Here is a 26,588-nt window from a genome sequence, read left to right on the forward strand (position 1 = left end):
TAAATGTTTCTAAAGCTGTATGAGCATGTGCCTAAATTCATGCCCAGTCCTATGGGCAATGCAGTTCTTCATTTCCAGGTCCCTCTTGGGCCATGAACATTTTTAGTGCTCTTTATGCGGTTTTGGTGTTTCGGGAGCACAATTTCTCGTCAGCTGTCATTAAGTCCTCATCTCCGGAGAAAGCTACCCCACCATCTCACCCATCCCAGCCGCCGCCGTCGCCGCCGCCGCCGCCGCACTCCTCGCCTCAGCCGGAAGGCAGTGACGTCACGGCTAGAATGCACTGACCTGGTTTCACATTTCGCGGACCTGAGAGCCCTGAAGGGCAGAGAAGGGGGCGGGACGCTGTGGTTCCTCGGTCGGGAACCCTGTGTGTGTCGGGGTGTGTGTATGTAGTGGGGAGCAGAGGACCGGTCTCCGCAGCTGCCTAAGAGTCAGCACCTCGACCTGAGTAACACCGTAGGGCGGAGAAGAAAGCCAGTGGGTATGTTGGTGGGGGGCGGCCAAACTTCCTGTCCCGCTCTGGAGCTGCTTCCGGCGGGAGCCGGAAGACGCCGAGTGTGGACGGAATTCGGGACTGACTGACGGACGGCCAGCTGCCCTAGACTGGAAGGTGAGCTCCAGGCTAGTGCTAGCCACACCCGCTCGGCTAGGTGGTCCCGCAGAGAAAGGAAGCCACTGCGGGATCTGGGGATCTAGAGCCGAGGTCGCCCCCGAAGGGCACAAGGAAGCCGCCCCCTTAGGCTCCCCAGGCGTCTAGCGGGCGGGGAGCGACGGGTCGGAAGCCGGGCGGCTTCGGCCCTAACCCCTTTCAGGAGCTGGGGCACGCTGTTTCTTCTCTTTTGCTCGTTTTTGCGGGAGGGTGCTTGGAAACCAGAATGCCCCCAGAAAGCCAGAGTTAGCGAGTCCCCGAGGCGGAGGCTCCGGACTGCACCCGCAGCCGGGCCTGCCCGCAGACCTGAGGGCCTTCGGCTGAGGCCTTTGTGCTGGCGGAAAGGGTTACAGCGGTGCCCTGCCGGCGTTTCACCCGGGGCTGCCGGTTCCTATCCTGCGTCCACTCTCTTCCTTGGTCAGGAATAGGGACGTCTGCGGACCAGGGCTGGACCTCTGGTGTCTCCTCTGCCTGTCACTTGAGGCCCGTGTGTGGGCTGCGAGTGTTTGCAGCCAGGATGTGTTTTGCACATTCAACTTGTTCTCTGAAGTTTCTCAAGAGAAGACTATCCAATTAGTTTATTAAACTTTGTCTCACTTGCTCACGAGGTTCTGAAATGTACTTAGGAACCACTCGGGAGTTAAATATTATTGATTTGGGATTAAGAGTTCATACATTTACATTAGACTTTGACACAAAGGGCAGTGTAACGTATGCAAAGAGAATAAAACAGTGCGAAGTAAAGACGGGCAATTCTGGGTGTTTGGCATTGAGACGTATTACTCTTTGTGTTATCGTGTCGTCTGGCAGAATACAGGGCAAGCATCAGAAGATGTGGATTCTAATTTAAGCTTTGTAGCCCAGTAGGTGTCAAATTTAGGTAAACCCCACAATTTCCAAGGATTTTGTTTTTAGTGGTGGTGGTGGTGGGGTATGTCAGTGAAGAGGTTTCCCCTTAGGGGCTGGCCATTATTCTGAGATACTAAAGTGCATATGGGGAGTGACAAGCATTTTTGTGTTTTGGGGAAAAAAATGCGTGTTTGGGTAAAATATAGATTGGAAAGGGTAATTTTAAAAGGCAAGGTGACCACGCAAAAGTTTGTGCTAATAGTGTAGTTGACCAAAAAAGAAAAGGGTAATTAAAAGGTACTGAGAAATCTAGATAGCATCCTAGGAGGGGTAAATTTGGGGTCTGATTATTATTGATGACTGAGACTATGTAAACGTAGGATGAGAGGCACGACTCGAGAGAAGTTGCAGCTGAGTGGGAAGTGGAGTGGCGATAAATGAATGAGATAATTCAAGAAGAACAGGTTTGCTGGGGGAGATGGTAATCTGCCTTTAGACGGGGTTTGGCTGGAGACGCTGATGCAGAATTACCCCACAAGCAATTAATAATGAAAGCTTGGAATTGAAAAGTTGGAGCAAAGGGGTGGGGAATTGGGTATCATGTGTCACGTTACTTATCCTCTATCTGAGTGTTTATCCAGTGCTTTCTGTGTAGTCACGTGGAAACTTGTATGGAGGTCATTTCAACCCACAATAATGACTAAGTTAGACGTGGGTAGTGACTTCAGGGTTCCTTTTGGGAACATGTAAAATTAGCCAAGCATGGCGGTACACGCCTGTAGTCTCAGTGTTCCGAGGTGTGAGAAGGTGTGAGCAGGAGTGAGCGGGAGTGAGCGGGAGTTCCAGGCCAGCATATGTTAGAGCCTGTCTGTGAACCCTTTCAGCCCCTCCCCCCAACAGCCCAACAACCAAAACTGAGCATGTGTGTGATTTCGGAACTATGAATATACTAAAGACAGTTTAACTGTACTTGTCAAAATGTGTGAGAGGATCTGGGCTTAGTTCCCAGTACCCCACATGGTGATTCCTAACCTTCTGTAACTCCAGTTCCAGAGGGTCCATCACCCTCTGCCTCCATGGGTCCTGCATACATGTGATGTACAGACATCATGCAGGCGAAATACCCATGCACGATAAATAAAAACTAAAAATCTTAAAAATGAACTGTCCCAGTGAAACATCATTTTTGAGACAAGGACTCAACTGTGTAGCCTCGGCCGGCCTGGGAACTCAATATGTAAACCAGGCCGGCCTCAAACCCCTAGCAGTATGCTTACCTATACTTCTAGAGTGCTGGAATTGAAGTGTGTGCCACTGTGTCTGTCTCCAAAAAATACTAATTTTTTTTTTTTTAAAGATTTGCGTTGCAAGAACAAAATTTTCATTTCAGCTTTTGAATCCGGTTAGCTAGGTAATGGACCTGGAATTGGCAAAGCTAGCTTGTGCACTTCCATTGTATTGCTGGCTGGTGTGCTTAGCAAGTTCTGTGCTACAGATGAGGTCTACGGAGGACACTTGATGAGCCACTGTGCTCTGAACACATTGCTTCCTTTTTATTTCCAGAGATGATCTTGCAGTGTGGTTCATGCTAGCCGCAAACCTCCCTGTTCTGCTTCAGTCTTCCCACTGCTGAGCTTGCAGATGCCTGCCACCACACCTTTTTCCTGTTTTCACTTTATGGATCTCAGACTCCCAATTTTACCAGCAGTTCCACCAAATTAAGTGAATTCATGTGCCAAAGTCCGTGGAGGCAGGGAGTTACCCAGGAGATTCGGGTTAGGGAACTAGCAAGGTCTGTGCTCAGCGTGGATAGACAGACCTTAGGTTCAGTGTCCAGTAGGGACCCGGGAAGGAGGAAGGGCGGGAGGGAGGAAGAATGCAGATGAATCCATTGCATCTGTGTCCAAACAGTCCCATCGCCCCCACCCCACCCCCGTGTGTTGGCTTGTTTGTCTTCAATACTGACGATTACACTTGAACATTGTGCTATGCTATGCAAGTGCTTTACCTTGAGTTACACAGCTAGACTTGAGTACTATTGTAAATTTGATTGTTTTTGTCTTTCTGAGATCACAATAGCCCAGACAGACCTTGAATTTGCTGTAGAGCCCAGGCTCCCCGAGTGCTGAGATTGTAGCTTTGCACCACCAAGCCCCTGCTAGACTTATCTTTTAAATGATCAGAATGGCATAATTACCTTTTAGAATAAGAAAAAAGAGTAAGTCACACTTTCCTGTTAAACAATAAAACTGCTGTTTTGTCTGTGAATTTCTTTTTACCTTTTTCTTACGATGTAATTACTGTTAAAATGGGAAATAGGTTTGTAATCGATGTTTTATTGCATGGTCTTCAGTGTGTGTGTGTGTGTGTGTGTGTGTATGTGTGTGTGTGTCTTATGAATCAAACCCAGGGATTTGCACATGCTGGGCAAATGTTCTATCACTAAACCGCATCCCTAGTCATAACTGTGTTTCGAAGTGACAATGCCATATTTAATAGTCAAGCCCTATATAGTACGTATTTGTTTAAGTGTTCTAAAAGATTATTGTGTGTTGCTTCCAGTTCTTTGTCTTATATTTTCAATGAGCATCTTTGGGAATATAGCTTTTCCATATTTTAAGACCCTTTCATAGCCATGTGTATGTAATCCCTCCCAGTGCTCAGGAAGGGATAGGAGAATCATTGACAGTGGAGGCCAGCTTGGTCTGTATGTGAATTTCAGGCAGTCAGGGCTTCATTAGAAGGAGGAACTTTTGTGTGGACTGGAGATAAGGGTCAGTGGTTAGGAGCACTTGCTGTTCTTGCAGAGAAACAGAGTTTGGCCCTTAGCATCCACACAGGGCAGCTTAGCTCCATGGAGCTCCAGGAGAATCTGATTCCCTCTGTTGGACTCTGGACACTTGGACACACAGGGAGTTAGTTACACGTGCATGAAATAAAAATAAAGATTTAAAAAATGAAGATAGTTATCAAAGCATATTGCTTTTTATAGGTTTTGATACTTTTTGGGCTTGTTCTGCCTTAAAACACATGTTACAGGCTGAGTGTCTGCTTGTGGCTTTTGGACATAAAGGGATGCCTTTGTTGATTTAGCTGCATTTGCTGACTGCTCTTAATGCTGTGTCTTTCTCTTTTTTTACCCTTATTTTAGGTTAAATTGATTACCAACCTAGTTCAGCGTCTTACAGGAAGTGTTCTGTTTTTTAAAGGGATGTGAATGTAACAGGAAGGTGTCATTGGCTGAATTAGATGTGACCCTGTCCCCCCGAACAGCTACAGGATTTCAGAAGCTGAATCAATGTTATCAGATGAGTTAGAGTCCAAACCAGAGGTGAGCCCACTTAGCTGTGTCTTCTTAGACCGTTAGTCAGGAAACAACATGAGCGGCTTAATCGTAAGCATTCTTGACTTCCAGAGCCAAATGAGATTTACTTCAATGCTTAGTTTATGAGTCTTCTGTTACTAAATGCTTTCTCAGAGACTTTGCTATTATTCAGTTTCCATCTTCGTGAGTTTTCTATATCTGCTATTTAAGTATTTAAGGAAATACTTAAAGTACTTAAACATGATAAGATAGTTTCTATTTCTAAAGTATATTTATATTCATAGTTGTAATATTTATGTATATATATATTTATTTACATGAATCTTGTTAATATGTATCTGAAAATAATTTTTCTAAATATGATTTAAGCATTTTATAATTTCTATCATTTTTCATACTTTAATCTTAGTAAGTTTGTGTTTTATACTAGAAAAGTCACTAAATTTGAAATCATTTCTTAATTTTGAAGACTGGAACTTTAATTATATCATCTTAGACAAGTCTGTGTTTCAGGATGATTCGTCATTTGTAAATACGTGTTTACTTAGGAATTTAGGAATAAGTGAAAAAGTACCCAGGAAAGTGCTCTCTAATGTAATCAGTACAGTGCAGTTGACTTAAAACCAAGGGGGCTCATCATTTTAAAACCCATTTTTATAATTTTTCTATGATAGAAAATGACAGATCAATTTAATTTTATAAATCAACTATTGTGTAGAGCAAACACCTTGATAAATGTAGTTAATCTAGTTTTTCTATGTATATGACTGAGACCAGGAATAAGACTTAATTATATTATCACTTGTTTGATACATTTAAAGTTGAGATTCATTCTGATTCTCAGTTTTGCTTGTTTTCCCCTCCTCAGCTCCTGGTTCAGTTTGTTCAGAACACCTCCATCCCCCTGGGACAAGGGCTAGTGGAATCAGAAGCTAAAGACATTACTTGCTTATCCCTCCTTCCAGTGACCGAGGCCTCAGAATGCAGTCGACTAATGTTACCAGGTAAAATATGTTCCCTACAGATGGACAAAGACGACTTGAGCGGTTAGACGACGCTGTGCCAAGAGTAGGATGCAATTATTTTACAGCTGGTTGACAGAAACTAAAATTTAGGAGCCATATCAAAAGGCAGCCATGGAAGTCATGAGAGCCTCAGTAGTTTAAGCGTAGGAACATGGATGTGAAAGTGAGACAGAAAGTTCATTGTAGCACTGTGGCACTCCCCTTTGAAGGCATGTGCTCAGGCAAGGGAGCCAGCGGAGGAGGGAAGAAGTCTGAAGTAGATGACTCTCTGCATAGCCAGGAGTCATGGAGCCAAGGGCAATCAGAGTGCTGGAGGCCCCCAGGAGGCCAAGGACACAGAGACTGAAAACAAGGCGGAGAAAGGCTGGGGAGCCAGACCGCAGGGATGGAGGGAGTGGTGTAAAGGCTAGTGTAGTTGAGGAAGTGATTATGTAGTTCTGTTCATTTTTTGGTTTTTGAGACAGGGTCTGGCTATGATCTGTGACTGGCCTAAACACACAGTGACCTACCTGCCTTTGTGTCTGCTGTAATTAAAGGCTGTGTGCTACCACTGCCCTATATATTTTTAAAGACCTTTGATCCTCCTTTCTGTCCTCCTTCCTGCCTGCCTTCCTTCCTTCCTTCCTTCCTTCCTTCCTTTTTTCCTTCACCTTTTTAGAGATATACTTGAATACCAGCTTATTAGATTAAACTATTGCATCTGGACCTTTCTATCTAATTTAATCACTTCTCTTCTAAGTATGATATATATATCATTTCATACATGACGTGATTTATAAAAAAAAAACAAAAAACCTACAATATTTGGGGCTAGAGAAATGGCCTGACAGTTTAAAGCACTTTTTTTTTTAAAGATTTATTTTATTTTATTATATATAAACACACTGTAGCTGTCTTCAGACACACCAGAGGAAGGCATCAGATCCCATTGCAGATGGTTGTGAGCCACCATGTGGTTGCTGGGATTTGAACTCAGGACCTCAGGAAGAGCAGTCAGGGCTCTTAACTTCTGAGCCATCTCTCCAGCCCTGTGAGACTCATCCTTATTGTGGCCGTGTTTCATTTAGTCTCAGTCATGGTATCCTGCCATATTTACATACCACAACTTTTTTGTTCATGTCTGAATTCTCCGATACTGTGCTGTGATAGCTAGAGCTATTGTAAAGTTTATGTTCTTAAAATAGTTTTTGGTGTGTGTTTGGTAAAATACACATGGCGTAGAATTACCATCTTAAATTAGCATTTACTGTATAGTTGTGTGATATTAGGAATATTTACATTATTGCCCATTTTTATTCTTAGGATCGTGCTTGCCATCTGCTAAAAGAGGAAAGAGTGTTACCTTCCTTTAATATATATAAAATGAATGAAAGCCTCTGAAAATATTATATATGTCATATGTCATCATGGTAGTGTAATTCCTAATTGTATTGAGCCATACATATGGCCTAGCTCTTCCCTTTTTTAACACTTGGAACACTTCCGTTTTGGATTTTTGAGACTGGGTCTCTATGTAGTCCAGGCTGTTCTGGAACTCGCTCTGTAGACCAGGCTAGCCTTGAACTCGCAGAGATCCACTTGTGTATGAATTTCTTTAGAGCAAGTCTTTTTTTTTTTTTTTTTTTTTTTTGTCTTTTTTTATAATCTGGGGACCGCACCCCGGCCCTTGAGCTTACTAGGCAAGCACTCTACCACTGAGCCAAATCCCCAACCCCTAGAGCAAGTCTTTAAATGACTTCTGTACATTCAGTGTAAACCCAACTGTACTGGAGTGCACTGGTTCTTCCGTAAGCCTGCAGTGCTTTCCCAGACGATTGGCCCCCCTGGGATTATTCTGAGGCAGTTTTTGTATTCGCAAAAAAGAGAGCACAGTCTACTCTTGAAGGGTGCTGGAGGGGTTGGGGATTTAGCTCAGTGGTAGAGCATTTGCCTAGCAAACGCAAGGCCCTGGGTTCGATCCCCAGCTCCGAAAAAAAAAAAAAAAAAAAGAAAAAAGAAGGGTGCTGGAGCGAAGTCAGGTGTAGTTCTTAGGTGCGCTGTATTGAAAGCGTGAGCTTCCTGGAGGTGAGGGCTTTATAAAGCTATGGCGTTTTTCCTTCACTAGATGAAACTGCAAATCATGCTAATTCCTCCAAGGAGGTCCCTTCTTCAGCTGTTTTGAGGAGCCTTCAGGTGAATGTGGGCCCAGACGGAGAAGAGACAAGGGCTCAGACTGTACAGAAGTCCCCAGAGTTCCTGTCCACACCAGAGTCGCCTAGCTTGTTGCAAGATCTACAGCCAAGTGATAGCACTTCGTTCATCCTTCTGAACCTAACAAGAGCAGGTATGTTTAGTCTTTTCTGAAATCACTCATTTTTAAAGTGAAAAAGTTAGAGGTGGGGCAAATATTTAATATATATAAAATGCAAAGAGTGTTTCTTATTCGATTGCTTTAGCGAGTTTGTGTGATCCGTGACCGCACTGGATGAAGGAAGACAGAGACTGTCTTGTTTAAGTCTGTGACATGGCTGATTAGTAATTCTGCCAAATATAAGAAAAGTCTGTTCTTCACATTTTGGCTTTTGTCATCCCTGTTCCTCTGTGCAGCACAATTTGTGTACAAAATAAGGACGCTGCCTGCTCCTGGGAGACGTGTTGGGTGTTAGGCGTGTGTATCCAATGGTAAACTCCTTGGATATGGTGGCGTCTCTGTGTAGCACTGACTGTCTTGAGTATGGGATCTCCCTGCCTCTCACCCGTGAGTGCAGGGATAGAGGTGTCCCTACAGCTGGTGACAGAATCATCCCTTGTTTGGGAAATTCATGTGTTGCCCTTGACCAGGAGAGTGAGAGCAAGAAGCAGCTTGGGGGAGGATGCTCAGTTCCAGAAGTGTCTGCAGATGTTTCGGTTTGGGGGTACATTGATGAGGGAGTATCCTTTGGAGAGTTAGGAGTTTAGAGTTCTGAGAGGTCTGGTCCAAAGTAGTCAGTCGGGCAGCTCATCACACCCAGGATTGCGAACCATGTGTTGTACATTCTTGGATTCCAGGTAAGTTTGAAACATAAGTAGGAAGAAGGTAAGTGTGGGAGCCTGGGCAGGGGGACCTCAGAGGGCAGCAGAACAGCAAGTGGGACTGGGAGAGAATGGTGCACAGGAACCAGGGGAGGAAAGTGTTTTAAGGAAGAAAGGGTGCTAAATGATACCAACTGCTGTAGGATGGACTAGAGAGGTCAAATCTGGTTGCCTTGGGAAAAATAGTAGTTCCTGGAAGACGGGTGGGTCTGGAGAGTAGAGTGTGACTGAATAGAAATACAAGTTAGAAGGTAGAGTTATTTTTGAAACTGCGTACATATCTGTAAACCCAGTGCCCATGATGCTGAAGTAGGAGGACGTGCTTGAGGCCAGCGGAGGCAACATGGTGAGACCCTGGCTCAAACAAATCAATAATAAAGAAAACTTGTTGGGCGTGGGTCACTTACCTTTAACTCCAGCTCTTGGAAAGCAGAGACAAGCAGATTTCTGAGTTCAAGGCCAGCTTGGCCTAAGTAATGACAGCCACTCTTAACTGCTGGGCTATCTTTCCAGCCCTGGTGAGAGAGAACTTAACGGAAGCATTCAAGAGAGAATGACCTGACCGCACACAGGATTGGAGTATTTCAAGTGGGAGGTGGCCTGGTTGCCAGGAAGGAACTTTTGCTTCTGAAACAAGAGGAGGCAGAGTTAGCAGTAAGCCTGTGGGCTGGGTGGAGAAACGATATCTTAATTATTTATAAGAACAGAAACTTGAAGTGAGAAGGGAAGATCTAGACTGATTATTCGGGACAAGTGTCTGGGCCGGGTCTAATGAAAGGACGCTGGCTAATCTTCCTGTGTTCTCTTCCTCTTCAGGTCTGGGCTCTTCAGCTGAGCACTTTGTGTTTGTACAGGATGAGGCTGAGGACTCGGGGGCTGACTTCCTCTCTGCTGAGAGCACAGACAGTAATATCCCATGGTTCCTCCGGGTTCAGGAACTGGCCCACGACAGTTTGATCGCGGCTACTCGTGCACAGCTAGCAAAGAATGCAAAAACTGGCAGCAATGGTGAGACTTTCTCTCAGGTTTCTCCATACAGAGACTTGGGTAACGGAGTGGCTGTATTTTGAATTGTGTATAATTGCAGTTGTGTTCTGTAAAATGGCAGAATAATGTGGCAGGACAGAGCACCTCCAGCCAAGGTGTTCTCCTGAGGACTCACCACCGTGGAACAGGCCTAGAACAAAAGGGAGCTTATTGGGGGAAGGGAAGGGGACCTGGAAAAGGGGTAGAGGAAGAAAGAGGAGGGAGGAAGAGAGAAAAAGAATAGAGAGAGATGGGGGGAGAACGAGAAGTGGGTGGGTAGAGAAAGGGTGTGGGAGGGGAAAAGGGAGGGAGGGAGGGAGGGAGGGAGGGAGAGAGAGAGAGAGAGAGAGAGAGAACATAGGCCTTATAAGGCACATTACCTTGCAAGTTGTTGCTAGGTAGCTGCTGGGTGGAGCCTAGCAGAATTGCCAACAATATTGAATGCTTTTATCATAATCATTCTTAAGTATGTAAAGATCAAAATTTATAAAACATTTATATTTAGAGCTCAAAGAAGTTAAAATAGCTTTATAAGTTAATAAAGTACAATTGTAAAATTAATGTTGAATCTGACTCATAATGCTAAAACTATGTTGATATTCATTATCCAGTTGCTTTATGCTAGTTACTTTCTGTTTAAAAAGTTTGAGTGTATATGTGTGTGTGCACGAACATGTACACATGGAGGATAAAGGTATGTCCTCCCCACTCCTAGGAATATCCCACACATGGCTGTTCTGTGTTTCATGTCCTCATGCTTGTGTGACAAGCATTTCCCCCACTAAGCTGTTTTCTCAGTCTGGTGTCTCTTCAGCTTAGCCTGTACAACTTCATGTGTCTGACGTCACTTTGGAATACTTTCCCCGGATCCCCAGGCAGCTCAGAAGTGTGGCTGTCTTGGTGCTGAGAGGTGGCTCAGCTCTTAAGGGTGATGGCTGCTCTTCCAAAGGAGCTGAGTTTGCTCCCTAACGTCCACATCAGGTGGATCCTAACCTGTAACTCCAGCTCCAGAGGACCTCACACACTCCCTTACCCCACATTGGTCTTCAAGTGCAACTCTCATGCCTAACCACAGATCTGTGGTAGATTCAAAACCCCCCATACTAGTCAAACCTTCGTTTACATAACTACCATTAATTTTTAGGTGTCTTGATTAGTTCTCTTTCTGTATTTTCTCATTAGTCTGTGATGATTAAGTTATTACCACACCTGTCACTATTGTTACTAACCAAGCCAAGATTACACACAGCATTGTTGACAACTATTTGGAGCTCTTGCCTGGTAATCCAGAACATATTTATAATTATTTTCTAATTACTGTTCATATAAAAACAAAAAACTAAATAATATCTCATAAACTTGGGGATTCTACAGATATTTCAGAATATTTATTTTTATAAACAATAACTCCTACACAGAATATTCATACTTTTGTTGATCTTCAAATGATTATTTGATAGTGACTTCACGGTGCCCTGTATTCATCTAACCATTTGGGGAAGATTTCTTCTAAGATGATTTTTCTAATTCAAAAATCCTGAAACCTTTCGGTCCCCAGCTCCGAAAAAAAGAATAGAAAAAAAAAAAAAAATCCTGAAACTTTCACCATTTTAGTCACATTTAGAAAATGGTGCCGCCTAGGCAGTGGTGGTGCACACCTTTGATCCCAGCACTCGGGTGAGTTAAGATCTTCCTGGTCTACAGGTCCAGGACAGCCAGAGCTACACAGAGAAACTTTGTCTTGAGAAGAGGGAGGGAGGGAGGGAGAAGCAGTGCAGGTCTGATTTCTCGCCTTGCACTCTTCGTTTTCTCTGTTCAGAGAACATGAAGATCGGCATCTTACCTGTTTGCGCCATTAGAGATTAAGTAAGATTCTGAGCAGTGAAGTGTAAACTTTATAAGCTAAAGTGTTCTGTAATGTTTTTCTTACTCAAAAACTGTTACCTCACACCAAAGGGGGCTGGAGGTCAGGGTAGTGATGCACGCCTTTAGTCCCAGCCCTTGGAAAGCAGAGGCAAAGATCTCTGTGATTTTGAGGCCAGCCTGGTCTACAAAGTGAGTTGCAGGACAGACAGCTACATAGTGAGTCCCCCATCTCAAAAGACAAAAGTTACTTTATAACCTTAACAAGTGTCTTATATTCCGGAATACAAAGTAAATACCACAAACATAAGACACAAATAGTTTCATTTTGTTGGTGAGATCCCCTAAGATTTTGTATTTAATTCTTTCCTAACAAACTACCCCTCCCCTTGCAGGGTCTCCCCTTGCAGGGTCTCCCCTTGCAGGGTCTCCCCTGGCAGGGTCTCCCCTGGCAGGGTCTCCCCTGGCAGGGTCTCTATGTGGCCCTGGCTGTCCTGGAAACCACATCTGTAGGCCAGATTGGCCTGGGAGTCAGAGATCCACCCACCTCTGCCTCCGGCGGAGTGCTAAGATTAAATGAGTGCCACCATGCCTAGCTCTGATTTTCTAGACATTGAATTCTGTATTTTGTTGTTTGTTTTGAGGCAAGGTCTCTTTATGTACTTCTGGCTTTTCTATAACTCATTATGAAGACCAGGCTAGCCTTGAATTTAGAGAGATCCAACCATCTCTGCTTCAGTATTTTCACATCTCAGGACACCATCTTACCTTGACTTACTTTCTGTACTGGGTCACGTAAAGTCTCCTGCTTGCTGGGCATGTGCTCTACTGAGCTAGCATCTGCAGCCCTTTCTTACTACAGCCTGTGACGAGGTCTTACTGAGGTCCCAGGCTGGCCTGAAGACAGACCTGTTGATGTGGACCATGCATACATTCTTAGTTAACAGATCCCGGGTCGCATGAGCCGAGGCTTGCTTACTCGTCTTGCCTCCCTTCACTATGGAACAGCCCCATGGATGTTGTCTCTTATGAAAGATTGGTTCAAATTTTCAAAATTCATCTGAGGTTTACATTTTTAAACACTGGATAACCAAAATGGGGTGAGATAGGAAATTAGAAGGTTGTTCTTATCCTTCAAATGATAAGAAATGAACAAATTGATTCAGAAAATGGGAAATCTTAAGAATGGCCACCTGTTTGGAGACGGGGTAGGAGGGAGGTAGGTTTGGGGGTATGGGATGTGGAACTGTTGGAGGGTGACTGGGAGGAGAATAGAATCTGGAGCATAAAAATAGACAGATAGACAGGCAGGCAGGCAGGCAGGCTGTCTGTGATAAAAACCTGCTATAAACTCACTCATCCAAAGCAAGTGTTTCCCTATTACTTAAAACTTGAAGCTCCCTCTGTAGCCTCCACTCTGGGTGTTACTTCTCTACCAACTCTGCTGCAAACGCTTGGGTTCCTTTTGAGACTGCTCAGTCACGCATGACTCTTCATCCTGCTACTTCTCTCCCACCACAAAAAGCTGGGATTACAGGGGTGAGATCACAGGCGTGTACCACCATGCCTGGCCCCGCAGATGAAATATGTGTAAGGTAGCCTTACTCAATATCACTACATTTGTCAGAAACCTAGTGTTAGGAAATAAAGCATGCAAGCTATGGGTAATTCTCTGGATGTAGAGGAATGTCATGCCTATACCTAGTAAGCACAGACAGCTGTCTGGTTAACGATCGATCGCTAGCAATGGAACGTTTGAATCTGAGTGTCTGAGCAGGATCTTTCCCTGAACTCTAAAATGTCACTTGTTACAGGAGAAAATGTCCACCTTGGTTCTGGCGATGGGCAACCCAAAGATGCTGGGCCCCTTCCTCAAGCGGAAAAGAAGCTCAAGTGCACGGTTGAAGGCTGTGATCGGACATTTGTGTGGCCAGCTCACTTCAAGTACCACCTTAAAACTCATCGGTGAGCAATCATACTGAGGAACCTGTCCCTGAATAGACAAACTACAGGAAAGCAGGAACTCCATTTGTGCTGGCTAAGATATCTTCCTTTGTCAGGTGTGATGATGCATATACACCTGTAATCTCAGCCTTTAAGATCGACTTGGGCTGTAGGGAGACCTTGTTTCTTTCTTTCTTTTTTTTTTTAAGATTTATTTATTTATTATATATGAATACACTGTATCTGTCTTCAGACACCAGAAGAGGGCATCAGACCCCATTACAGATGGTTGTGAGCCACCATGTGGCTGCTGGGATTTGAACTCAGGACTTCCGGAAGAGCAGTCAGTGCTCCTAACCACTGAGCCATCTCTCCAACTCAAGACCTTGCTTCAAAAGACCAAGGTCTCTGGTTCTCGTTTGTTTCTGGGTGGATTCTTGTGCTACCACATTGCTTCAACTTTTTTGAGCTTAAACGATCTTCTGCCTCGGCCTCCCAGGTTTACAGCATGCCAGCTAATAGGAAACTTCTTGTTTGAACCTTGTTTTTGTTGTTCTGGGATCTAAACCCGGGCTTTATAATCTAAAAAAAAAAAAAAGAGTACTGTTTTGTGAGCTGTATCCATAGCTCTGTGTTTTTGTTTTGTTTTGTTAAGATGAGTTCTCACTGTTTGCTCGCGCCGGCTCCGAACTCACGGTTCTCCTTCCTAAGCCCCCCATGCACTCTAAGCCTCCCATGCACTGAGGAAACCATGCACCCCATGCCTGGCTCAGGATTCTTGTATGCTAATAGAAAGGTTGTGTTGTCTTATTTACTTATTTTGGGCATGTGGCTGTAGGCAGGCCTCAGACTTTCTGTACAGAAAAGGATGGCTTTGAATTCTTGGTTCTCTTGCCTCTGCCTCTCATTAACTTATTCCTGATAAATATTTAAATAAGACATTTTGCACCTAAATATCTTAAAGAGTAAAAATTCTCAAGTCTTACTACAAAATAATTTGAGAACTTAATATGTAAGTTCTAAAGAGATGAGTTAGCTGTTAAGAGCATTGGATGCTCCTCCAGAGAGCAGGTTGGTCCCCAGCACCCACGTGGCAGTCCACAGCTGCCAGAACTCCACTTTTAGGGATCTGGTGCCCCTCTGGCCACCTTAGGCACCAGGATGTATGCGGTGCACAGACAGTTCAGGCAAGATACCCATACACAGGAAAACAAATAAAATAACAACAGCCAGGCAGTGGTGGTGCACACCTTTAATCACCTCTACCAGGGAGGTAGAGGCAGGTGGATCTATTTTGAAGGCAGCCTGGTCTACAAAGCAAGTTCCAGGACAGCCAGGGCTACAGGGAGAAACTCTGTCTTAGAAAACTTAAAAAAAAAAACAACCTAACAACAATAATGGCAGATCTTCCTAGGCACCACCTTAAATCTGTGTGGTGTTGCAGCTGAGACTGGGCTTGTACAGTTTTAACAGCCTGGGTTGGTTTGAGCATCCCAGTCGGGAGTGTGCTGTCTGCCTTTGGGTCGGCAGAAATGCTGACTTAGCAGCCGCAGCACACAGCGCTCTCAGGTCTTGGTGCTTGTGACTGTCTTCACAGAAATGAGCGCTCCTTCATCTGCCCTGCAGAGGGCTGTGGGAAGAGCTTCTATGTGCTGCAGCGGCTGAAGGTGCACATGAGGACACACAATGGGGAGAAACCCTTTATGTGCCATGAGTCTGGGTGTGGTAAGCAGTTCACTACGGCTGGAAACCTGAAGAACCACCGACGCATCCACACAGGTGAGCAGCTCTCTTCCCTCCCGCAGTTTCCTCACCTCTGCCGGCTGCTGGCCACTCCCTGCTCCCCTATACTTAAAGGCACAGCGAGGGTAGAAATGAAGACACAGTGTTGTTACTAGTCCCTGAGGAAAGGTTTAATTCCATTGTCTTGTGCATTCTGTTGATTCATTATCAATAACCTTTATCCAGCTTTATCTGTGTGAGGAAGGAACAGACAGTATTGACTTCTTTCTCCAAACGCCTACCTTGTAGGAAGAAATGTGAGGTTGTCCTAGATGACCTTAGCGCTTGCTGCCAGGAGGTGACGGACAAGTCGGCCTGTTTTCCAGTCTCTGAAGATTGCATGGTTGTATTTATCGAATCCTGTGAATGTTACAGAGCAATAAATAGGAGATAAAGTACAATCCGAGGTGCTTCTTCTTGTTAGCACTTACAACATGACAAATAGAATGAGAGTCCGAATGAAAGAAGCAAAATGAAGATTCCTTGCTTCTTAGTCCAAGATCCTACACGTGCTTCTGGAGCCGTTGTTAGAAATGTGTTATTACTGACCTCAGGTCACCACTGAGCATGTGCACCTCTTCCCTGCTTCTTGCCACTTTCCAAGTCTTGGCTAAAATAACAGGAGGTACACTGTATAGGAAATCAGAAAGGGAAGCCCATGCACAAATCTCAATTGTTCTAGACATAATTTCTTCCAGTTGGCATACCTTTATATGTTAGGATGAAATAATTTTCTCTTCAGTTTTCTTACAACAGTAAATGTGCCTGGAGGTGGTGCACACCTTCAATCCCAGCACTTAGGGGACAGAGGCAGGCGGATCTCTCAGTTCGAGAGCAGCCTAGTCTACAGAGCTAGATCTAGAACAGCCAGTTTTAGACAGCTTTAAAGCCAAACCAAAAGAAATAAGCAAAAAGGAAATAGTAAACAGTTCTCATTCTAAGAAAGAAATTAGAATAAAAAGCAGAAAGGCTGTCTCGTGGTCGCATTTCAGAACATTGAGAGCCAGCATTTGCTGGGTGCCCAGTTGGAATTATAAGTTAAAGCAGAACAAGTCAGTCATTGAAAGCAGGACACGATGATTAGGAAAGCATTTTCACAAAGAAGCCTAAGCCTGTGTCTCACTTTCTGTCCCCAGGAGAGAAGCCTTTCCTTTGTGAAGCCCAGGGATGTGGCCGCTCCTTTGCTGAGTATTCAAGCCTTCGAAAACATCTGGTGGTTCACTCAGGTAGAGAGCCTGTGCCCTTTGTAGACCTCAGTACAGTAAGAGAGGAGGGTGGGAGGCAGTATTCTAACAAGAACACTCCATGTCCTATTGGTCAGGTAATAAAGCTCAGGGCTGCAGGAGGAAGGTCCTTAATTAATCATTGTTTTCAGAAGGGCTTCTCACCAGTTAGGATCCACTGTTCTCTTGGGATCTGTGAGTGGAGACCTTAGAGATCTCTGCTGGATCTTTTTTTTTTTTGGTTCTTTTTTTTTTTCGGAGCTGGGGACCGAACCCAGGGCCTTGCGCTTCCTAGGCAAGCGCTGAACCACTGAGCCAAATCCCCAACCCCTCTGCTGGATCTTTTTATATGTTGTTTGATATGTATCCCGTGTTGACCCTTTCATTCTTCTGAGGGAAGATTTAAAACCCAGGGCAAATTGGGAAGGCTGACGTGAGTGGCTGCGAGCCCTGCGGTGTTCCAGGCATCTGAGAAGCCATGGGCACGTCTGCCTCAGCCTCCTTCTGCAGAAACTGCCTTTGCCCCTTAGGACTTCACAGTAGCCAGCACAAAGAAAAGACTTAGGGCCTGCTTTTTGCTCTGTTTTCCCGAATTCCCTGCAGTTCTGTCAATTTGCTCATCCTGTACAGATGACTTAATCTTCTGATAAAAATGTCTGGTATTTCCCGAAAGTACTCTACAGCAGCCAGATTTGTAAGCTTAGTAGAAAATTCTGAGTAATGTTTGTCTCCTGCCCTCCTTTGCCATCTTCCCAAACAGAAATTAGCACTGAGGAGGTAGAGGCAAGATTGTTGGTTAGATGAAGGCAGCAGAGCACTTCGGTGAGTTAGTGTGGAGACCTGCAGTCAGTCAGGGTTTCACAGTTGGGACCGCAGTGCTGGGCCGGTCTGTTTCTGTCGTGTAGCACTGGATGACCTTGTGCCTCTGATCATCTTGCCCCCGCCTCTCAGATGTTGTTGGGAGTGCATGTGGGGAATTTGTGGATGCTAGGCAAGTCTTCCGCCAGTTGAGCCAGGTCTCCAGCTCCTCGCCGGTTTTTATATGGTGACAAGTTCCAAGTAGATGTGGCAGGCTGACAGCCTGTGGGCCAGATGTAGACCCACATGGATAGTGCCTGGCTCCAGAGTGCTTTGTTGTACTTGTTAAGGAAAACCATCAAACATAGTCAGACATAGGTAAGAATAGAAAAATAGACATTTTTATGGCTATTAAATTTAAAAATATGTCTTGTTTTTATCTTGTATTCAATGCATGGTCTGTTCTATCTAGTTGTCTCCAAAATAACTCCAGTTGATTTTTTTTTAAATGAGTTAATTTACCTTTAAATTTTCTCTATGTATTTTGTGGAGCTGAACCCAAAGCCTCTTGAGTAACGGGCACACATTTAACTGTAGAGCTGCAGCCTCAACCCAGATGTTGGTTCCTTTAAATAGGGACCCCACAGGGGCAGACAGTGCTTACTCCTGGTGTTAGGGCTTCCGTGAGTGTAAGTCTGTTTGCATGTTGTTTGTTTGGTCAGTCTGTTACACAATTGAGTTACTAGGGTCCTATGGAAACTATGCTCTGACTTTGTCAGCTTCCTTTTCTGTCTTTTCCCCCAGAGCTGGAGATTGAAGCAGGGCCTCAAACGTGCTGGGTCAGAACTCTGCCACCGAGCTGTTCCCAGCTCCTGCTTTGTGTTACAGTTTGTTTTTCTGTATCAGCAAAGATAGAGCCAAGCTCTAAAACCTTCCAAACATTACTTCCTATGTCCATCAAGACCACACAGGGTTTGGTTGTCAGACCTGATCAGTGGGTTCAGGTGGTGTCAACCATGTCCCTACGTTCTCTCTTAATCTTTCACCCTTGTTTTTTAACCTGATAGTTAATTGGTAGTTTTCCTTAGTTCTGTTCTTCACATTAGTTAGAATTCTTCTATATGTTGGATCCTCCTCCATGAAGTAGGGCTGTTTGATCAATTACACAAGTAAATGGCAAGTTAAATAAAATGCTTCTCATTATGGGCTTGCTGGTTTTGTTTGGTTGGTTTGTTTGTTTGTTTGTTTTCTCAAGAAGGCCTGGACTGGAACAAGCTACCTAGACCAAACTGGCCTTGAATTTAGAGTGATCCTCCTGCCTCAGCTTCACAAGTTCTGGGACTATTGGCATGTCCAGTCTTCATTGTGAGCTTTTAGAATAAGGAACTGGTGCTTTGGCTACCTGTAGGGCAGATTAAATTGGTTTCTTGACTTATTTTAGGGATGTTTATAGCTAGTACATAGACATAGTTAGAGAGTACTACTGTCCTTTCAGAGAACCCACATCATGTAACTGCAGTGCTAGGGACCTTACACCCTCTGATCCCTGCTGGATGCATGTAAATGATGCACATAAACCCACACAGAAGCACACGTTTCCATATAAATTAATCTTAAAAAAAGAATTGTTTGTTCCTCCTTGGGTCTGTTTGTTTGTTTGTTTTTTCTAAGATGAATTCACTAAAATCACCTGTCAACTTTGGGAATTAAGGCATATATTCCACGCCCAACTATTCTTGACTCTTTTAAAATAAGGCTTTGGTCAGGCCACATAGCTATTGCCTGGCACTCAGGCGGGTAATACGGGATTGCCATGAAATTGAAGCCAGCCTGGGCTATATAGTGAGTTCCAGGATAGCTGGGTCCCACAAGTGAGGTCTCTGTAAATAAAAGAATAGAAATGGGGGTTTCAGTCTATAGTTAAGAGTGTCCTAGGACTCACTGTTGTAGCCCAGGCTGGCTACATTTTTTTTTTAAACTTCCTGCTCTTAGTCTTCTAAAGAATGTAGGCACATTAACTCTTCTATAAATCTGTGTGACACTTACTTGGGTTTTTCTAATCATTAGCCATTTAAAATAGTCCTACAGTAAATAATCTGTATGTAGGTTATTTCCTTTTGTAACTGAGGGTAGATTTTGAGAGGTGGGACTCCCAGATGGACAGAGTCTCTGTATTTCTAAGTAAGGGTAGATTCCCCACCACAGATAGGTTTTTTGCATTCTCCTCAGTAATGAAAATGAACATTGCTGTGTAATGCTTTTGCCAGTCATAAATTGGCTCTCAGTATTTACGAGTTGGGGGATTTTGTCTGAAATTCCTGTTCTAGCTCCTCTTAGATGGGCAGTAGAGGTGGTGGTGACGCCTTTAATTTTAGCACTTGGGGCAGGGGCAGGGGCAGGGGCAGGGGCAGGGGCAGGGGGAGGGGGATCTTGGTCTACAGAGCAAGTTCCAGGACAGCCAGGGCTACACAGAGAAACCCTGTCTCAGACAGACAGACAAACATTCTGGCAGAGCAAGGCTTACATCAGCACATGGCAACAGTAGCCAGAACTGAGAAACAGCTGCCCTTCCCCTGGGGAAGTGCTCCATTTCACTCCTATATGCTGCCTGCCCTGTGGACGTGAGTGTTTGTCTGCGGAAAGTGGTTTGGGACCTTTGTTCTGAGCGTGCCTGTCTGGGTAGATGAGTGAAGACTGATGGGGACTCATGAGCAGACCATTTATGTTAAGAGAATCATTTGTTAAAGACCTTGAGTCTCGGCAGGAAATAGGACATGGGATATTATGGACCTAGGTTTGTAATGAATCCTTGAGGTAAGTGTGAATTGTTGGTTGATGAAAGACGGTTGGAAAGGAAGTAAGTATTTTCTGTTGTAAGTGCCATGATACCATATTGAAGAGGCTGTTTTGGAAGGCTGTGGTCTAGAAAGAGGAAGTGCTGGGAGACAGTACATGTACCCTCCTGGGGTACCTTTCTTGCCTTCCTCATGTACAGAAGGCTGTGTCCAAAGAGCAACCTTCTTTAAGTCTACCTGACTGCCATCAGAACTGCCAGCTGCCTTTTGGGCTGCCCAGTCTTAACGTGGTTCCCTTTGCAGGAGAGAAACCTCATCAGTGCCAAGTCTGTGGGAAGACCTTCTCTCAGAGTGGAAGTAGAAACGTGCATATGAGAAAGCACCACTTGCAGCTGGGGACAACTGGGAGTCAAGAACAGGATCAAACTGGTGAGGATGGTCAGAATGGACATCTGTGTTCCACAGCCAAGTCATTGGCTTGCCTTGGCTTTTTGGACCTCTGGAGAGACTTGGTTTCGTTTGATAGCTTTATAGTTTGTAACAATTGCACAGTACAGTCATCTGCAAACTTTCAAAGCATAACTTCTTACTGCTCATGTTCCTCCCTTAAAATAAACTCGATAAATGAGCTGAATTATAAATCCTAGAACACTTAGCTTTAAAAGTTCAACTAGGGCTTTACCTGCAGCTCAGTAGAGTGTATCAGACCCTGGTGTAAACACTACAAAAATATGCACACACACATAGAATGAATGAATGAGTGAGTGAGTGAGTGAGTGAGTGAATGACAATTGCTCTGATGGCTTATGCCTATAAATCTACTTGGAAGGCTGAAGTGAGCAACAGAGTAAGACCCTTACCTTAGGAAACAAAGGCCAGGTATATTGGCCCATGCCTTTAATCCCAGCACGGGTGAAGTACAAGTTGGAGACCATAGGTTAAGGCCAGCCTCAGAATCAAAACTAGGAAGTAAGCAAATGTTCCTCTAATGCGGTTGAGGTCGACTAGTGCTGGTCTATAGTGCTGGTCTGTGATTCCGCTTTTAAGGAATAGAGACATAAAAGATGTCTGTAACTAAAGATTTAAAATTTTTTATTTATTCTTGTTATCTGAAAGTGAGTAAGTGAAAGATGAAACACTTATGGTTCTGAAAAAGGTGGCCGGCTTCCTGGTGAAGGGAGCTGAGGACCAGGCACAGTGACTGCTGTATGTCTCTCACCTCCTGTTCTCTGTGCAGCTGAGCCACTAATGGGCAGTAGTTTGCTTGAAGAAGCTTCAGTTCCCAATAAAACCCTGGTGTCTATGAATCCCCAGTCCAGCCTTGGTGGAGAGACCTTGAATCTACCAAATACCAATTCTATCCTTGGAGTTGATGATGGTAAGACATTTAATTCTTTATTTGGGGGAAACAAGTTGTAACTAGTGACTAAGGAATAGCGTATCTCCAAAATGGAGGTTTTAATATTATCTCTTGTATGATTCTGTGATTGAATAGTATTTATACTTACTCTCTGGGGTGGATAAATGAATCCTTTTTTAAAAATGATTAAATATGTTAACACAAAAAAATAAATTGAAAAGATAAAATTATCTGTAATCCTTAGCATCCTAGCCCAACTGTGTCTGTCTTTCCTGTTGCAGTTATGGAAGAGCTTAACTTTTAAACATTTAAACAGAGCATAACCAGGTTTTACAGAGGAGACACAGAGCAGTTTCTCCATACCTTCAAAGCCATATCTACTGGAGAAAAGAAAGGGCCCTCTAGGAAACAGTTGCTCCTCTGATATAGAAATTTCACCCAGCTTACACAGGCCAGGCCCTCTTCTCTGAAAAACTTACCAGGTGAGGTCAGCATGCATTTATCAGTGCCTACCGTGTGCCTGGCACCATGGGAAAGACAAAAGTTGGAGACAGGGGCCAGGAGCTCTATTGAGAAGTGAAAGCTCAGTATGACTGTGTGAAGGAGCACCGTTGAGTGAATAGGTGTGATCACACTGGCAAACACCACTGTTCAGTGCGTGCCGGGAGAGCAGACGGAGCTACAGATCCTTCTGGAAAAACCTGATCGGTACAACTACTTCCAGAGACCTTCATGGTGATCCCACTGATGAACGTACTAGGTGTAGGATCATGTTTTAGTCATGCCTGTCCTTCACAGTTTGAAGTAAAAGTGACCATGTTTTTGTAACTTCTGTGTGGAGCTTTCAAGGCCTAAAATGTACTACCCAGGTCCGCCTGTTGTTTCCTGAGTAGTACTAATGCAAACCACATGAGAAGACAGATCGCATGGAGAGTTTTGCTGGCCTTGAAGAAGCAAATTCCAGGGAGGAAAGGACACTGAGAATAAATTTTGAAGGCAGGATTAGCTCAGGTTCTTGACGCAGACATAGAACTCAGAACAGCAGGACTGTCCACCTCAAGGGCTGGCTCTCGGTCTCTGATCCCTGCCTGCCCGCCTGCCTGCCAGTGTTTGCTCTATTTCATACACTGTTTTAATCCAGGTAACAGTCTGAAAACTGTATTATTTTAAATTGTTACATTGAAATTGGCCATTCTTATATCAAAGCTTTTACTTCCCACCCTCCTTTTGTAATATTTTCTAAATCCACTGACAATGAAAAACATACAAGAACATGGGGTTGAGTTTTTCAGGGAAGAGATTTTAGCATTTTAATGATCAGCTTGCTGAAGCAGTGGACATATGTGTGGATTCACTATTCATTGAAGATAATTTTCCTGTTGTTTTACAGAGGTGCTTACTGAAAGATCCTCACGGCCCCTGTCTTCAGTGCCTGATGTGACACATCACTTGGTGACCATGCAGTCAGGAAGGCAGTCCTATGAAGTTTCTGTCTTAACTGCAGTAAATCCGCAGGAGGTAAAGCTGTTTCCTGCCCTTACTCTGTCTCTGTGCTTAGTTCAGCATCTTCTGGAAGCTGAATGTCACCCTGTGAGCTGGGTACACAGAACAAAATACTCACATACACTCCATACACCAATATACATAAATACATTAAATACTATGGGTAGATGGAGTGATGGCTCAGCGGATTGAGCTCTCGCCAGGCAAACCTGAAATCATTATTCAGATCCCACGCACCAATGGAAATACTGGATAGCTGTGTCAGGCTCGTGTCTGTCCAGCATTCACTGTGCACACTGGCCTCCATACAGATATGTGGATACATGTTCCTGTACACACACACACACACACACACACACACACACAACATCTTTTTTAATGTTTCACTGTTTTCGGTTTATTTTTCCACCCACTGTTTGTGCCAGAATACTTTAAAGCATTATAGACCTATCTGTAATTTTTTAGAGTATACTTCTGGAAAGATAAGAATGTAAGAAATAGGGTTGGGGATTTAGCTCAGTGGTAGAGCGCTTGCCTAGGAAGCGCAAGGCCCTGGGTTCGATCCCCAGCTCGAAAAAAAGAACCAAAAAAAAAAAAAAAAAAAAAAAAAAGAATGTAAGAAATAACCATATTTCCATACTCAGCAAATTTAGTAGTAAATTTTTATCCTCCAAAATTTAGTTTCTGTCTTTTATCTTTTCAAAAATGTCTTTGGTTGTCTAACTTGAATCAAGGCCCACGCATTGCATTTGGTTAGTACATTGATGTGTTCCTTTACTGCTGTGGTTTAAACACCATGGCCAAAAGCAGCTTGAGGAGGAAATGGTTTATTATAACTGATAGGTCCATCATGGAGGAAAGCCAGAGCAGGAACCTAGACTCTGGAACCGAAGCACAGAGAGAGCATGGAGGAATGTTGCTTACTGGCATGCTCTGCCTGTTTTCTGGTGGGCTGGAGAGATGCTCATTTGGTCGATCGCTGCCCATAAGCATGGGAAGCTCAGCTGGTTCACCCCTGTAAAACAGCAGGCACGGCTCACTTGTGGTCTATAATCCCAGCACTGGGGAGTTTAAAAGAGTGCTGTGCTCGACAGCATGTGCATTGTAGGTCTGCGCTGGGGAAATAGAGAGAGGAGTAGTAAGTGATAGACACTGGCCAACTAACCAGCAAAATCTGAGTTTTAGACCACCGAGAGCTCTTGTTTCAAAAACATCTGGATCTCCTTCATACACATATACAAGACGGAAACAGATTTCATCAGTTATTACTCAGAACCTCTGAACAGCAGAGTGGGGTATCAGGGTTTGCTGCCGCCCCCAGGAGTCCTTCAGACTTGACCCTGGAGCACTTAGGAGTAGGTTCCCGCTTCAGGACTTGTAACAGACACAACTCCTTTTCCTGCTGTCTGTACTTTGGATTGTCACTAACCGTGTAACGGTTTGGTTCAACACTGCTGGTGCCTTCTGTTGGTTCTTCTGTCACTGACTGGCGGGTATGATCGCAGTCACTGAGCATATAAATTCAGGTTATTTTATTGCCATATTAATGCGGTGGTGCACGCCGTTAATCCCAACACTCAGGAAGCAGAGACAGAGGGATCACTTGAGTTCAAGACCAGCCTGGTCTTCATAGTGAGTTCCAGGACACAGAGACCCTGTCTCATAAAACAACAATAATAAAAGCAAGCTTTGGGAGCTGGGAAGATGGCTCAGTGGTTAAGGTAAGAGCACTGGCTGCTCTTCCAGAGGATGTAAGTTTAATTCCCAGCACCCATGTTGCTTCTGTAATTCATCTGTAACCTAGTCTCTATTCATTTTCAATTTTATAGTTACTAAACCAAGGAGATTTAACTGACAGACAGACATGAGTGTGCTGACTCCTGGAGGAGCTGTTCTGTCTGATCCCAGAGTGCATGATGGGAACAGATCCAAAAGGCTCAATTATCTGCCAGAACCAAAATGAGTCTGCAGGACCAAGACCTCGCCTTGCCTCTGTTCATCTTTCCTGGCAGAGAAGAGGGATGTCTGAGGGCTTCTCTTCACCCTCCAGCGGATGCAGTCCAAGAGCGAAGCCATGACTGTGGGCTGGACACCTGTAGCTGCCTCTCAGTGCAACGTTTGAGGGTAGACTTCCCAAGAGCGAGTTTAATTATGTGTTGGCTGAAGATTTTCATTGTGACTGTCGAGGTTTTCCTTTGAAGAGTTTTCATCCTAGACCCAGCTATCTTTTCATATGGTTGAATTATGTCCTGCTTCCAACCACAGAACTTTACCAGAACACTGAGTTTTCCAGATGCCTTGTTGCTTTGGAGAAGGGAGGGATGCCGGTTACATCGTGGCAATGTGTTCTCCCTTAGCAACCTGAGTAAAAGACTCAGCCGTTGGGCTGTAAAAATTAAATTACTTGAATCTCCCCTTGGCCCAGGCTGAGGTACCAACTTACCCCGTACACTTTGACTTGGTCATTTTTTGTTTTGTTTATGGGACTTAAACTAGCATGTTAATAGGGGGTTTTGTTTTTGTTTTTTGTTTTTTGTTTTTGTTTTAAGTTAAAAACCACATGATTTAGAGGGTTTTTTTTTTCCTTTTAAATAAACAAAACAACCCAGTCACCTGTTTGGCTCTTGTTCTAGATCAGTGGTCCTCATCCTTCCTAACGCTGCTACCCTTTAATACAGTTCTTCATGTTTTTCATTGCCACTTTTTTTTTTTTCTTTTCTTTTTTTCGGAGCTGGGGACCGAACCCAGGGCCTGAGCTAAATCCCCAACCCCTCATTGCCACTTCCTAACTGTGATTTTGCTATTGTTATGAATCGTAATGTAGGTACCTTTTATATATATGTGATAGCAGATATCTGATCCTGGATTGAGAACCGTTGTTTTAGATGTGGGGTATTGTTGTTGTTGTTGTTGGATCCATTTTGTGGTTTTATTTTTTCAAGACAAGGTTTCTTTGTGTAGCTTTGGAGGTCCTAGAACGCATTCTGTAGACCAGGCTGACCTTAAACTCTGCCTCCTAAGTGCTGTGACTGAAGGTATACACCACTCCTGCCTGTAGCAGATGTGTTCTTAGAGGTCAAGAGAATTATCCAGTCATTCTCTTTTTAAGAGAGAGTATCAAATAGAGAAAGGGGACTAAGGATAGGATAGTAGTTCATGCCTCTGGTCCCAGGACTCAGAGACAGAGGCAGGCAGATCTCTTATGAGTTTGAGACCAGTTTTGACACATAACAAGTTCTAGGGCAACCAGGGATATAGGGTTACACAGTGAGATACTTTCTTAAAAAAATAAGAAGGACCCTGATGAGCCATGACCCCCAACATGCAAGGAACAAACAAATTTCTTGAGTTTGAGGACAGCCTGATATATATAGGAAGTGTTAGATCAACAA

General features: G+C 44.1%; 1 protein-coding gene across 3 annotated transcripts; it reads left to right on the forward strand.

Moving 5' to 3' along the window:
• The first annotated feature begins 265 nt into the window (after nucleotides 1–265).
• Nucleotides 266–25,808, forward strand: Znf410 (zinc finger protein 410). 3 transcript variants are annotated; one of them, XR_004388508.1, is made up of 12 exons: nucleotides 266–613; nucleotides 4,653–4,832; nucleotides 5,695–5,830; nucleotides 7,956–8,174; nucleotides 9,719–9,910; nucleotides 13,606–13,756; nucleotides 15,333–15,514; nucleotides 16,654–16,743; nucleotides 20,637–20,762; nucleotides 21,571–21,711; nucleotides 21,975–22,175; nucleotides 23,084–23,188. XR_004388508.1 is itself a non-coding variant. In XM_032908117.1 (12 exons), exons 2-12 carry the CDS (start codon nucleotides 4,800–4,802, stop codon nucleotides 25,062–25,064), a joined length of 1,437 nt encoding a protein of 478 aa, XP_032764008.1. In that variant the 5' UTR covers nucleotides 266–613; nucleotides 4,653–4,799; the 3' UTR covers nucleotides 25,065–25,808. The 3 variants fall into 3 exon arrangements, 2 of the variants coding, with proteins under 2 accessions (XP_032764008.1, XP_032764009.1); XM_032908117.1 differs by lacking the exon at nucleotides 21,975–22,175 and adding an exon at nucleotides 25,026–25,808 and having other exon boundaries at nucleotides 23,084–23,211; XM_032908118.1 differs by lacking the exon at nucleotides 21,975–22,175 and adding an exon at nucleotides 25,026–25,808 and having other exon boundaries at nucleotides 4,711–4,832; nucleotides 23,084–23,211.
• The last annotated feature ends 780 nt before the right edge of the window (nucleotides 25,809–26,588 follow it).

This window comes from Rattus rattus, chromosome 7 (genome assembly GCF_011064425.1).
Source record: "Rattus rattus isolate New Zealand chromosome 7, Rrattus_CSIRO_v1, whole genome shotgun sequence".
Taxonomy (NCBI): Eukaryota; Metazoa; Chordata; class Mammalia; order Rodentia; family Muridae; genus Rattus; species Rattus rattus.

What these genes read in the sequence shown, in the direction of transcription:
- Znf410 (XM_032908117.1), top strand. Translation starts at nt 4,800, where the DNA reads ATGTTATCAGATGAGTTAGAGTCCAAACCAGAG. An exon ending in AGTTAGAGTCCAAACCAGAG is followed by an intron (nt 4,833 to 5,694) that starts GTGAGCCCACTT and finishes TCCCCTCCTCAG; the next exon opens with CTCCTGGTTCAGTTTGTTCA. An exon ending in TGCAAAAACTGGCAGCAATG is followed by an intron (nt 9,911 to 13,605) that starts GTGAGACTTTCT and finishes CACTTGTTACAG; the next exon opens with GAGAAAATGTCCACCTTGGT.